Source organism: Mastomys coucha, unplaced genomic scaffold (assembly GCF_008632895.1).
Source record: "Mastomys coucha isolate ucsf_1 unplaced genomic scaffold, UCSF_Mcou_1 pScaffold18, whole genome shotgun sequence".
In the NCBI taxonomy this organism is placed as follows: domain Eukaryota; kingdom Metazoa; phylum Chordata; class Mammalia; order Rodentia; family Muridae; genus Mastomys; species Mastomys coucha.
The window spans coordinates 90,213,785-90,225,563 of NW_022196900.1; the positions used below are offsets into that span (position 1 = coordinate 90,213,785).

Here is an 11,779-nt window from a genome sequence, read left to right on the forward strand (position 1 = left end):
GAGGACGGGGGCAGAGTACCTGTCTGAAGTGTTTAAGGCCTTGGGCTGGATGTTTATCATAAAGGGCTGGCGATCACTGCTGGTTGCTAATGTCATTAGTGTTTATCTGTACTGTGATGGAATACATGCACAGAACCAGAGGAATTCTCACATGCCCCTCAAATGACGTGTACTCCAAGCAAGTTGGCTAACCTGTCCCTAGCCTGTTTCCTGTCACCATCAAAATCTTCAAGGAGGATAAAAATCAGAAGAGCGGGTGCTTTGACTGGATTGTAAGTTTATTAGAAAGGCCTTGGACAGATGAACCCTGAGTTACCAGCTGAGGAGGAAATGAAAAAGCCCTCATCCCCTGTGGACTGCCTCCTTAGTCTCCTGTGAACTCTGTCCAGCGGCGGACAAGAAGTCTCCCAAAAAGTGCTCTCTGCCTCCTTCCTCTCCACGGGGTTGTCCGATCCGACTGCGGGGTGCCCACCGTGGATGGGCACTTTGGATGCTGGTGCCTGGAGCCAAGAGCTGACAGGGTGGGGTCCCTTGCTCTAGCAGAAAGTGGTTCTAGAACCCCAGAACAGAACGGAAAAAGAGAGGGCTGGGGACCAAGTTCTGCTGAGGAGCCAGGAGACTACTCTGAGAGGCAATGCTGGACCTGCTTAGAGTCCTGTGTGCAGACGGCTCCACAGCCAACAGTGGGGAGGGCCCCAAAACTATCAAGGGAGTCTCAGCCACACACGTGACTCATTATTCCTCTTGGGACTGCGATGGCCAAAAAGGCAAATGGATCTTGTAAAAAAAAAAAAAAAAATCCACGGTAGATGATGTCATTTTTTTTTCCTTAAAAAAAATAGTTTGTACAGTGAGTGGCTTTCACACGATGGAGCCTGAGCCCAGAAGAGCCCGTCCTGGGGAGGAAGGCACTTCACACCCTCTCGGGTGATCTGGGCTGGTTACTTCCCTTCGGACTCCACTCCACTTGGTCCTGTGACTCGGGCTTGCTCCCTCTGGGAAGGACTCCGCCTCTGAGGAGTTTGTCTCCACTGTGGTGGTTCACAGGGTGGTGGATGGCAGCTTTCTCACCCGCCGCTGGGCCAGGATAGATGACTCAATTGGCTTGAGCTGAGGGGTGGGCTTGGAGCTGTTGAGTGCAGAATATGTAGCTGCCATGGCTCCCTAAGAGAGAAAAGGTAGGAGATCAGACCACGAAGGAGGGTGGGTCTGGCCCTCCCCACCCCCCTACGGTTCCTCAGCCCAGCGTTCTAGCCTTGGTGTAGCCTCATGACTACCAGTTTTTCCTGGGACGCAGAATGCATGCACACTACTGCATATGTCTGCGATTCCCTGAGGGGCAGGCTTTGTCTTTTGCCACATCCCCTGGTTCTAGGCAGACCAGAACTGTCTGGCTCTGTCACTTCAAGTCCTTGCCATAACCCACTGGTCTGAGACCAACCCCCCACAACTCTGCCCCCAGACACTTGGCAGCCCCAGGTGTTCGTGCCGACCTTCACAAGCTGCAGGTCTTGGTGGGACAACTGGCTCTGGGGAAGCTTGTCTTTCTGGGTGATCCACGGGTGCTGCAGGACCTGCTTGGCTGTGAGGCGCTGGTGGGGGTCCACATGCAGCATCTTAGATACCAAGTCCTGGAGACACACGGAAAACGAGGTGATGGATGGGGCACTGAGGGAGCAGAGAGCTGTGCCCCACTGATGGCCAATGACTAGAAGGCCAACCGTGTTCTGATATGTTTAGCCATCTCTGGCCTGAGCCCTTACAAGCGCCCCACGCAGTCTGGTCTTTATATATCAAATTCCTCCTCCCTGCCCCATCCCAGGACCTCTTTCTCCCCTGCTTGCTGCACCAGGTATGTGGGGCACATCTTTTCCTTTCTCCTTCAGAAAAGCCATGAGGAAAGGTGGGGGCTGCCTGAAGATTGGGGGTAGGGAGGGGGCATGCAGGCAGATGGGGCTTAAATTTGACTCTCCTTGGGGTAGGAGCCTGAGAGCTGGTGTGGCACGCACGAGGTGCTGGGCTCCATCCCCAGCACAAGGAAGAACAAAAATGAAAAGAGAAACCCATGAAAAAACACACCAGGTATTTAATCCCAGCACTTGGGAGACAGAACCAGTGGGGTCACAAGTTCAAAATCAGCCTGGGCTTGAGGGCCCGCCAGGGCTGGGAGAGACCTCATCTTCAAAGTAAAACCAAGAAACAAACTCAGTGCTTACTGCTCTCCCAGAAGACCAGAGTTCAGTTCCTGGCACTCCAGTTTTTTTTGTTTGTTTGTTTGTTTGTTTCTCCAGACAGGGTTTCTTTGTGTAGCCTTTTAACTGTCCTGGCACTTGCTCTGTAGAGCAGGCTGAAACCAGAACTCAGAGATCGGCCTGTCTCTGTCTCCTGGGTACTGGGACTGAAGGTGTGCACCAGCACCGCCCAGGTCCAGCACTCCTGCAGGAGGCTCACCCAGATGTAAGAGCATCTCCAGGGGCCCTATGCCTTCTGGCCTGAGGTCACCAGCACTCATGTATATATCTCCCCCCACTCCCACATAATTATAATGAAAAGAATGCTGGCTGTGGTAGTGTACACCTTTAAACCCAGTACTGAGGAGCCAGAGGGGGGTGAATGTAGGTGAATTTAATGCCAGCTTGGTGTACAGACCAACTCTAGGATAGCCTAGGATATACAGCGAGACAAACATAAACAAAACCAAACAAACCCTAAAACAGTAACAGAGCCTCAAATAAATAAAAAGCCTAAACTTAGCTCTTCCCTCCACCAGCTTGAGTGTCCTGCAGAGTTGTTACTTAAGAGGCATAGAGGTGACAACACCCAGTGTATGTGGTATGCTATTCACCAAGGGTTCAACCATGCTATGAGATGTTCTAGATGAATATAGAAATGGGGCTTAGCGGGTAAGAGTACCAACTGTTCTTCCAGAGGTCTCGAGTTCAATTCCCAGCAACCACATGGTGGCTCGCAATCATCCGTAATGAGACCTGATGCCCATCTTCTGATGTATCTGAAGACAGTATGATGTATTCATATACATAAAATAAGTAATTTTTTTTGAAAGAAAAAAAAAGACTATAGAAACGTCCCAATATTGAAAGTTTAAGAACTGTCTCCTCTAGGCAGGCAGTTCACAGGACTCCGACAGACGCCCACACACCTGGCCGGAGTGCTAGCCTCAAAGGGCTGGTGTATTTTCTACCACACCAACTCTCCGTGGAGAGAGACAGGGGTTAGGCAGCTCTCTGCATCCCTTAGGGCCCAGAACACAGACGGGGCAGTGAAGTTATCCAGACACAGGGGAGAAGCATATGTCTGGGAATCTTCTACTTGGGTAGTACTGTAACGGGAATTTGTGGAACATGCTACTTGGGAGCGGGAGGCTGTAGGAAACCTGTCCTAGACCTGTGGAAAGGCGCTGATGTCAGCCTGGCTCCACCCTCCAGGCCTCACAGACTCACCTTGGCCGTCTCAGAGACCGTGTTCCAGTTTCCCCCACTGAGGGTGAACTTGCCGCTGCCGATCCTGGTGAGGATCTCCTCTGGTGTGTCGCTGGGCCCGTTGGCGAATGGAGTGTATCTAGAGAGAAGTTCCAAAATCCAGCTTTAGCCTCTGGCCTCCATCAGGGCACTAGATTAAGAGGTTGGGAGCTCCCAAAGGCAGGGTCAGGGGCCCAGACTTCACACGTACCCTGCCAGCATTGTGTACAGCAGAATGCCCAGGCTCCATATGTCACAGCCTTCATCGTAGCCCTGACGCTTTAGCACCTGGCAGGAGGCAGGGGAGGGTGGTCAGGTTGAGGGGCACAGGAAACAGGCACACATTCCCCATAAGGGGAGAGAAGAGTCAGGGCCATGGGCTATACGTCTTCCCTTGGAACCTGGTTCAAGGTCTGGACAGTATGGGACATTTGAGAGCAGGCCCAGGGCCCCCTGATGCCTCCACTTACCTCAGGTGCCACAAAGTTGGCCGTGTAGCAAGGTGTCATAAGGAGCCCATTCTCAGCCCGCAGCTGCTTGGCAAAGCCAAAGTCACAGATGCGCAGGCACTCGGGGTTCCCAGACTCATCCACATACAGGATGTTACTGGGTTTGAGGTCCCTGTGGACGACCTGGAGGCAGAGGGCTGGGGTTGGTATATGATGCAGGAGTAGTGACCCATGCCAAAGGTCAGAACTGAGAAAGTCACACAGACTGACAGACAGACCTCTAGAAGAGGGGAAGGTATTGAAATGGGGCCCTGTGTTGGTATACTGCCTTTTAAAAAAAATTGTGTGCGTAGGTGCCAAGACATACAACTCGAGGGAGTCGATTCTTCTATTGTGTGTGTCCAGGGGACCACATCTGGGTTGTCTGGCTTGGCACCAAGCACCTGTCCAAGCTGAACCACCTCACTGGCTCTGCATCGCCCTTTTGAAATTTCTGTGAAGATGCCAGCGGCCTGCCTATCACCCATTCTCTCCTAGGGCTGCCCTCACCCCCTGCAGTATTGGTCCTTCCCCTTCCCTTCTTCCTTTCTTTGTAAAGATTTCTTTCCCTTGCTGGGCAGTGGTGGTGCACACCTTTAATCCCAGTGCTTGGGAGGCAGAGGCAAGAGGATTTCTGAGTTCAAGGCCGGCCTGGTCTACAAAGTTGAGTTCCAGGACAGCCAGGGCTATACAGAGAAACCCTTTCTTAAACAACCCCACTCACCCATGCCCCACCACCACAACCAAAAGAGAGAAAAAAAAAAGAATTTTGGTTAAGTTATCATGAAGATCAGAGCAGAATTTGAACCCCAGAACTTACAGAATAAACTCATGTGCTGTGCCTGTAACCCCACCTCCAAGTGGGATAGGCAGAGACAGAAGGATCGTTGAGGGCAGGGCAGGTGTTGAGTAACAGGACACTTGACAGCCCGTTCTGGTTGCCAGAGGTACACTCATGTTTTCTCCTCCACCACATACACATATAATCTCACAGACACGCATATAAACAAGCCTTTTCAAAACATCACTTCACAATCATGGTGACACTGGGGCCACTCACCACACCTCAGAAAATAGGCATGTGGCATTTTACAGAGGAGGAAATGGAGACCCTGAGAGAAACCCTGACTTGTGAGAAACTCAGCCCTGACCACCACGGGACCTTCCCAGTTTACTGTGGCACAAAGGACACATTTGGGGAACATCGATTAGGGAAGTTTGTGATCTGACCCTGCCCTAGCAACATAAAGAAAGGAGTAACTCTCTGACAGGAACGGAGTCTCAATACAGCTAGAACAGAGGAGGGCGGGGCACAGTTCAGAAAAGCTCCAGTCACTGCTGCCTGGCCACCAGGTGTGTATCCTGTCACAGAAAGTCACAGCAGGCTGGGAAGGTGTGAGTGGGAAGACAGAGTGGGGACCACAGCAACTAGATGAAACACGGCTCTGGGGACGAGGTGACAGTTACCACGTCGCAACTCAGGCCGTTTTTTTCAAAGGCAGCTGACCTCACCAAACCTTACGACATCAACCTCAGAACAAAGCCCACCCCTTCTGCAGGCCAGGGAGGGGAGCCTGGCCTCACCCTCCACAGCTGTGTGGCCCGCCACTCTGCCTTCTGTTCTCTTGCCTGACACGTGTTCAGGGTCTAGGGTTGTAGGGAAGGACCAGGATGTTTGCCTCAGGGCCTGGGTGTTTGTTACAGTCACCCCACAGTGGTTTCAGATGGAAGCCCAGTTTTGAGGCAGGAAGATGGCTACAGTTTCCTGGCTTCCATTCTAGCTGAGAAATACAAGCCCAAAATTCAAGGAGAAGCCTTTTCTGGAAGGAATGGGGGCGGAGGGAGAGGACAAAGCTCAACTGGACTCTGCTTCCACACACACAAACGCTTTAATTAAAAAAAAAAAAAAAAAAAAGTCAGTGGTGGCACAGGTCTTTGATCCCAGCACTCAGTTTGAGGCTAGCCTGGTCTACAAAGTGAGTTCCGGAACAGTCAGGGCTACACAGTAACAAACAAAAGAACAAAACAAAAGATGCAAACATATTCCCCCAAACCCAAGCCCTGGGTTGCCATAGCAACTTCATCTGTGGCTGTAACTACAACTACCAGTGTCTATCAACAGGTAAGAAGAGTTCACTGGACGATCCATACTGTGGAATTCAACCCAGCAACAGAAACTGCAGCCCACAGCAAGGTGAATGAATGTCAATGACAGGGACAGAAGGGAAGGCAGACAGAAGGGTGCCCAGCCTTGGAGTGGCCACACCAGCCTACAATCCCACTACGCACAGCCTGGGTACACAGTAAGGCTCTTTCCTGCTTCACACTATAAAATCCCAACAACAAACCACCCCCCCAATAAAAAAAAACCAGAACACCAAAACCCCCAAATCACCACCAAAAGTACAAAAAAAAAAAACAAACGACCAAGAAGAAAAGAGAAGTGAGCGGGCGGGCCGGCTCTGCAGAGAGAGGGGAAAGGCTTTGTGTATTGATGTCAGAGCTGCAATGGGGTGAGTTCACTGCCCGGAAACGGAGCAGCATTGTGACTTGTGCGTCATGTTGTATTTATGAGGCATTTCAATAAGCAGATGCTATTAAAACAAACAGGTGTCTTGGATCTGGTGCCCGTCAATCCTTTCAGCTTCTGTGGATGCTCAGCCTGGGACACCAAAGCAAGCCACAGAGCCCTGCAAACGCCTCAAAAAAAAAAAATAAATAAAAAGGCGCCCGGGTCCTCAGCAACAGCCCCTAGAGTCTGGGAAAGGCCAGAAAGGAAACCACGCTGACCTCTAAACTGGCTTTGGGAGAGAAACTGTTTCCCAAATGTGGCATCTTCAAGGAGCCCAGTGCTCTTGGAGACTCCTGTTCTGGAAATCAGTTCCTTGTTGAAGCTTCAGGTTCGGCACCGATAATTCACTAGGTCAACTTTGCCTTCTTATAGCCCTGGCTGTCCTGGAACTCACTCTGAGACCAGGCTGGCCTCGAACCCAGAGATCAGCCTGTCTCTGCCTCCCGAGTGCTGGGATTAAAGGCGTGTGCCACCACCCCTGCTGAGACAAGGCCTTTTTCTATAGCCCAGGCTGCTTGCTACAGAGCAGCTCAGACTGCCTTCAAATTCATGATCCTCCTGTCTCAGCTTCCAGAAAGCTGGGGTTACAGTCATGGGCCAACATGTGTGTGTGCGTGTGTTTAGACTTTGGATGGAACCCAGGGCCTCCAGCACACCAGACAAACACTCTACAATTGAGGCGAAGCTGTTAGGGGGGATCGTTAACCAGTATTAACAAGACAGCAGAAGGAAACATTAACACTCTGATCTGACATGGTTAAATATTAGTCTGCCTGCATTGACCACATAAGAAACCAAAGCCACTTCAAACACAACCATTCAAAACCCACATGGCAGGCAAACTTAAGCTTTGCTTATAAGGTAAAGTTCCCTCTTATAAAAGGATTCTAGGCCTCTGAGAGGGCTCAGTTGGCAAAGGCACTTGCAGCCAAGTTTGATGGCTGCAAGTTCGATCTTTACTACATGTCTTACACAAGTTAGCCTCTGGCCTCCACACATGCACAGTGGCACACACTCCCACACATATGACCTCCACACATGCACAGTGGCACACACTCCCACACATACGACCTCCACACACGTACACTGGCACACACTCCCACAAATACGACCTCCACACACGTACACTGGCACACACTCCCACACATATGACCTCCACACACGCACAGTGGCACACACTCCCACACATACGACCTCCACACACGTACACTGGCACACACTCCCACACATATGACCTCCACACATGCACAGTGGCACACACTCCCACACATACGACCTCCACACACGTACACTGGCACACACTCCCACAAATACGACCTCCACACACGTACACTGGCACACACTCCCACACATATGACCTCCACACACGTACACTGGCACACACTTCCACACATATAACCTCTAGACACGCACAGTGGCACACACTCCCACACATACGACCTCCACACACACACAGTGGCACACACTCCCACACATATGACCTCCACACATGTACACTGGCACACACTCCCACACATACGACCTCCACACACACACACAGTGGCACACACTCCCACACATACTAAGTAACAAATGCATAAGAATTCCCTTAGTAAGCTATACGCAATCCAACACTGACATTTTTGCCAAGTTTAGCAAAATAATGGATTCAAATACTCTGAAAAGACAACTCTTCAACAGGAGGGTCTTCCCCACGAGGAGATGGGGTGGCTCCCATCTGGCATCTGAGTAATCAGGGCAACATGAGTCTGTGTCTGGGATGCCATGCAGGATCAAGTACAATGTCCCACTCAGTAGACAAGTGATTCTGGCTGCCTCCCCCAGCCCCCGACCTACTTTATTGCTTTGTAGCAGAATATCCAACACAGACCATATCACCAAATGGTCCTGTGAAAGAACCCGTTTTTCTTTTTTTTCTTTTTTTCTTTTTTTTCGAGACAGGGTTTCTCTGTGTAGCCCTGGCTGTCCTGGAACTCACTCTGTAGACCAGGCTGGCCTCGAACTCAGAAATCCACCTGCCTCTGCCTCCTAAGTGCTGGGATTAAAGGTGTGTGCCACCAACGCCTGGCTCGAAAGAACCTGTTCTTAAGATCAAATGAGAGCCCAACTGTTGTACAGAGCTAGCTCAGGTACTATGAGGCTCTATCCCTAGGTATGAGCAGAGGACATCATGACCCTCTACTCCCACCCTGTCACTAAAACGTGGAACTGGATGCCAACGGTTAGACATGGTCATAAGCCCTCTTTCTAATTCTTCCTCTATGGATATGGTCAGTTAAAAACCAAGAAAACTAGAATTCCTTGCAATTCAGTGGCCTGTAATAGCTAAGTGTTCCAGCTAGGAACAGGAATCTATACATAATTATAGAACAGTCTATAATCCCAGCACTGGGAAGGTTGAGGCAGGTGGATCTCTGTGAGTTCCAAGCCAGCCTGGCAAGGTTGTCAGGACTAGCCTGGGCTACATAGCAAGTATAAGGCTAGCTCAGGTTATATTATAAGACCTTATCTCAAAACTATTAATAAAAACAAAAGCAGGATGTGGTACTGCACACCTCTCATCACAGCACTCAGGAGGCAGAGGGAGACAGATCTGAGTTCGAGGCCAGCCTAGTCTATAGAGTGAGTTCCAGAATAGCCAGCACTACACAGAGAAACCCCATCTTGAAAAACAAGCTAATAAGAACAATCATAACAATAATAAAGATAGGGGCAGGTAAAAGCACGGACTGCTCTTCCAAAGGTCCCAGCAACCACATGGTAGCTCACAACCATCTGTAATGAGATCTGACGCCCTCTTCTGGTGTGTCTGAAGACAGCTACAGTGTACTTATTTATAATAAATAAATCTTTGGGCTGAAGCGAGCAGGGAATGAGGAAGCAGGGTCTACTGGAGTGAGCGGGGTTGACCGGAGCGAGCAGAGGTCCTAAAAGTCAATTCCCAACAACCAGATGAAGGCTCACAACCACCTGTACAGCTACAGTGTGTACTCATATGCATAAAATAAATAAATCTTAAAAAAATAATAAAGATTAAAAAAACCCCGCTGTGCTTTAATGATCAGTTCGATCATTAAACATTTCCACTTATAGGAAACACAGGCGTGACACATGACACACATCATGCTGCCAGGAAACCGGAGATTTAGAACCTGAGATATTCCAAGGGAACTACAGATCTCTTATGCACAGAAGTGGCTCACCACAGGAAAGTGTCACACGGCAGAGGACACTGGTGTACATTTTATGCAAATTGTAAGTCAGTTAAGAAACAGGGCCCAAGTGGATGAGGTCACATGCACTTGAAGATGAGGTCTCGATAAAGATACCAGCCTGCCCTCAATCTCACAGAGATTTCTCTGCCCCTGCCTCCTGACTGCTAGAATCAAAGGAGTGCTTATTAATGGTATAGAAGGCCCCGACTCAAAAACAAAAATTCCTTAGCTATAGGTATTTACAAGCCAAGTGTCAAATACTGTTCAATGTGGCTATTCAGAGGGAAATGGTACTGTTCTTACATTTGTTTGCTCTGAGGCAGAGTTTCGAAACAGACCAGGGCCGAGGAGACGGTTAAGAGCACTGTTGCCTGCTCTTCCAGAGAACCAGGTTTGCTTCCCAGCCCCACGTCTGGTGGCTCACACCTGCCCTCTTCTGGCCCCCAATGTGTACCTGTGCTCACATGCACATACTATTTTTTTGTTTTGGTTTTTTTTTGGAGACAGGATTTCTCTGTGTAGCCCACTTGGCACATAGTCCTGGGTTATATAAAGAAAGGAAGCTGGGGCTGGAGAGATGGCTCCGCAGTTAAGAGCACTGGCTGCTCTTCCAGAGGACGCAGGTTTGATTCCCGCACCTACAGGGCTGCTCACAACAGTCTGTAATTCTAGTTCCAGGAGATCCAATGCCCTCTCAAGCCACAGTGAGCCAATCAGGCAGCAGCGCTTCTCTGTGGTCTCTGCTGCAGTTCCTGCCTCAGATTCCTGCCTTGACTTCCCTGAAACGGACTGTGACCTGGGAAGTACAACCTGAACGAACTCCCCTCCCTTAGCTGTATGCTTTCCCACAGCAACAGAGAGCAAAACGCCACCCCCCCCCCCCCCCCCCCCGTGTACTCCTGGGAGCCACAGGTCAGATCCTTAGCATCCACGTCAGCACGGGGCCGGCAGGGCAGCCTACCTGTGATCCTAACACTTAGGAAGGGGAGGCAGGGATCCTAAAATAAATAGCTTGGTTAGTCAGCACCATCCTAGATCAACAAGAGACTCAGTAAATGCAGAGTGATTAAGGACAACATCCAACATCAGCCTCTGACCTCTACACGCAGGCACATGCATGCATACCTGCCCACATACTTGCCTATACAAATGCAAGCTCATACATACATACATACATACATACATGCATGCATGCATGTAGACTGGTTGCGTGTGTGATGTGTTGGTGATGCTCCTCCTCCCTTGGCCTCTCAAGTGCTAGGATGACAGGTGGGCGGCCATGTCTGACTTCCTACACTTTTTCTCCTCTTTGGGGATGAGGTCTCACTAGTTAGGCCAGGCTGGCCTCAAACTCAGAGATTGAGCTGTCTTTGCCTCCTGAGTGCTAGGATTTAAGGCACATGACACTAGGCTGCCATCACTCGTAACCCCTTACACTGTCTCATCAGATGCTCCTTAAAACATCACCTCAGCCAGGGAGAAGCACGAGGTAACTAACTCACAGTCATAAGGAATTTTAACCCCCACTCAGCTTACCCACCAGAGCAACATCAGCAAAGAAAGCCACACCCTGCTCTTTGGCCCTACCCACTCTCTCTCTCTCAGCACCTGGGTCACCCCCTCGAATACCACGCACCTTCCAAACAAATTTTCCCCGGTTGTATGACCCTGGGAAAAAGACCATACAACTCCAACCTTCGGACTTTTGACCTATCAAGTGCCAGTGACTTGACAGGTCACTCAAACAATCAAACATCTAATTCAGGATTCTGTGGAAATCCCAATGAAAGAACAAAGGAGACGTTCTCTTAAATTAAACTTGGCCTGGTGTGTGGCACACAGTAGGTACTGGACAAACGGTCTTGAGTCTGGCCTCATCTCTCCTTTCCTCTTACAATTAGCTACCTACCCACCTGTAGTCCCCTCTGACCGGCAATGTGGAGACAGTCGCTCCTGAGCCAGCAGGCTCTTTCATTCTGCCCAGGTTATGACCTTGGACACTCCCCACCCCACCCCACCCCCCAG

General features: G+C 50.1%; 1 protein-coding gene across 1 annotated transcript in view; it reads right to left on the minus strand.

Annotated features, from left to right (window-relative positions):
- Positions 1-259: 259 nt before the first annotated feature.
- The window catches only part of Rps6ka1 (ribosomal protein S6 kinase A1), a 40,786-nt gene continuing 29,266 nt past the window's right edge, over positions 260-11,779 (minus strand). Inside the window, exons 17-21 of the mRNA XM_031377032.1 lie at positions 3,950-4,380; positions 3,691-3,767; positions 3,462-3,579; positions 1,494-1,631; positions 260-1,164 (exon numbers count right to left, since the gene is read on the minus strand). Coding sequence (XP_031232892.1) covers positions 1,042-1,164; positions 1,494-1,631; positions 3,462-3,579; positions 3,691-3,767; positions 3,950-4,380 — 887 coding nt within the window. The 3' untranslated portion in view covers positions 260-1,041. The remainder of the gene's footprint in view (positions 1,165-1,493; positions 1,632-3,461; positions 3,580-3,690; positions 3,768-3,949; positions 4,381-11,779) is intronic.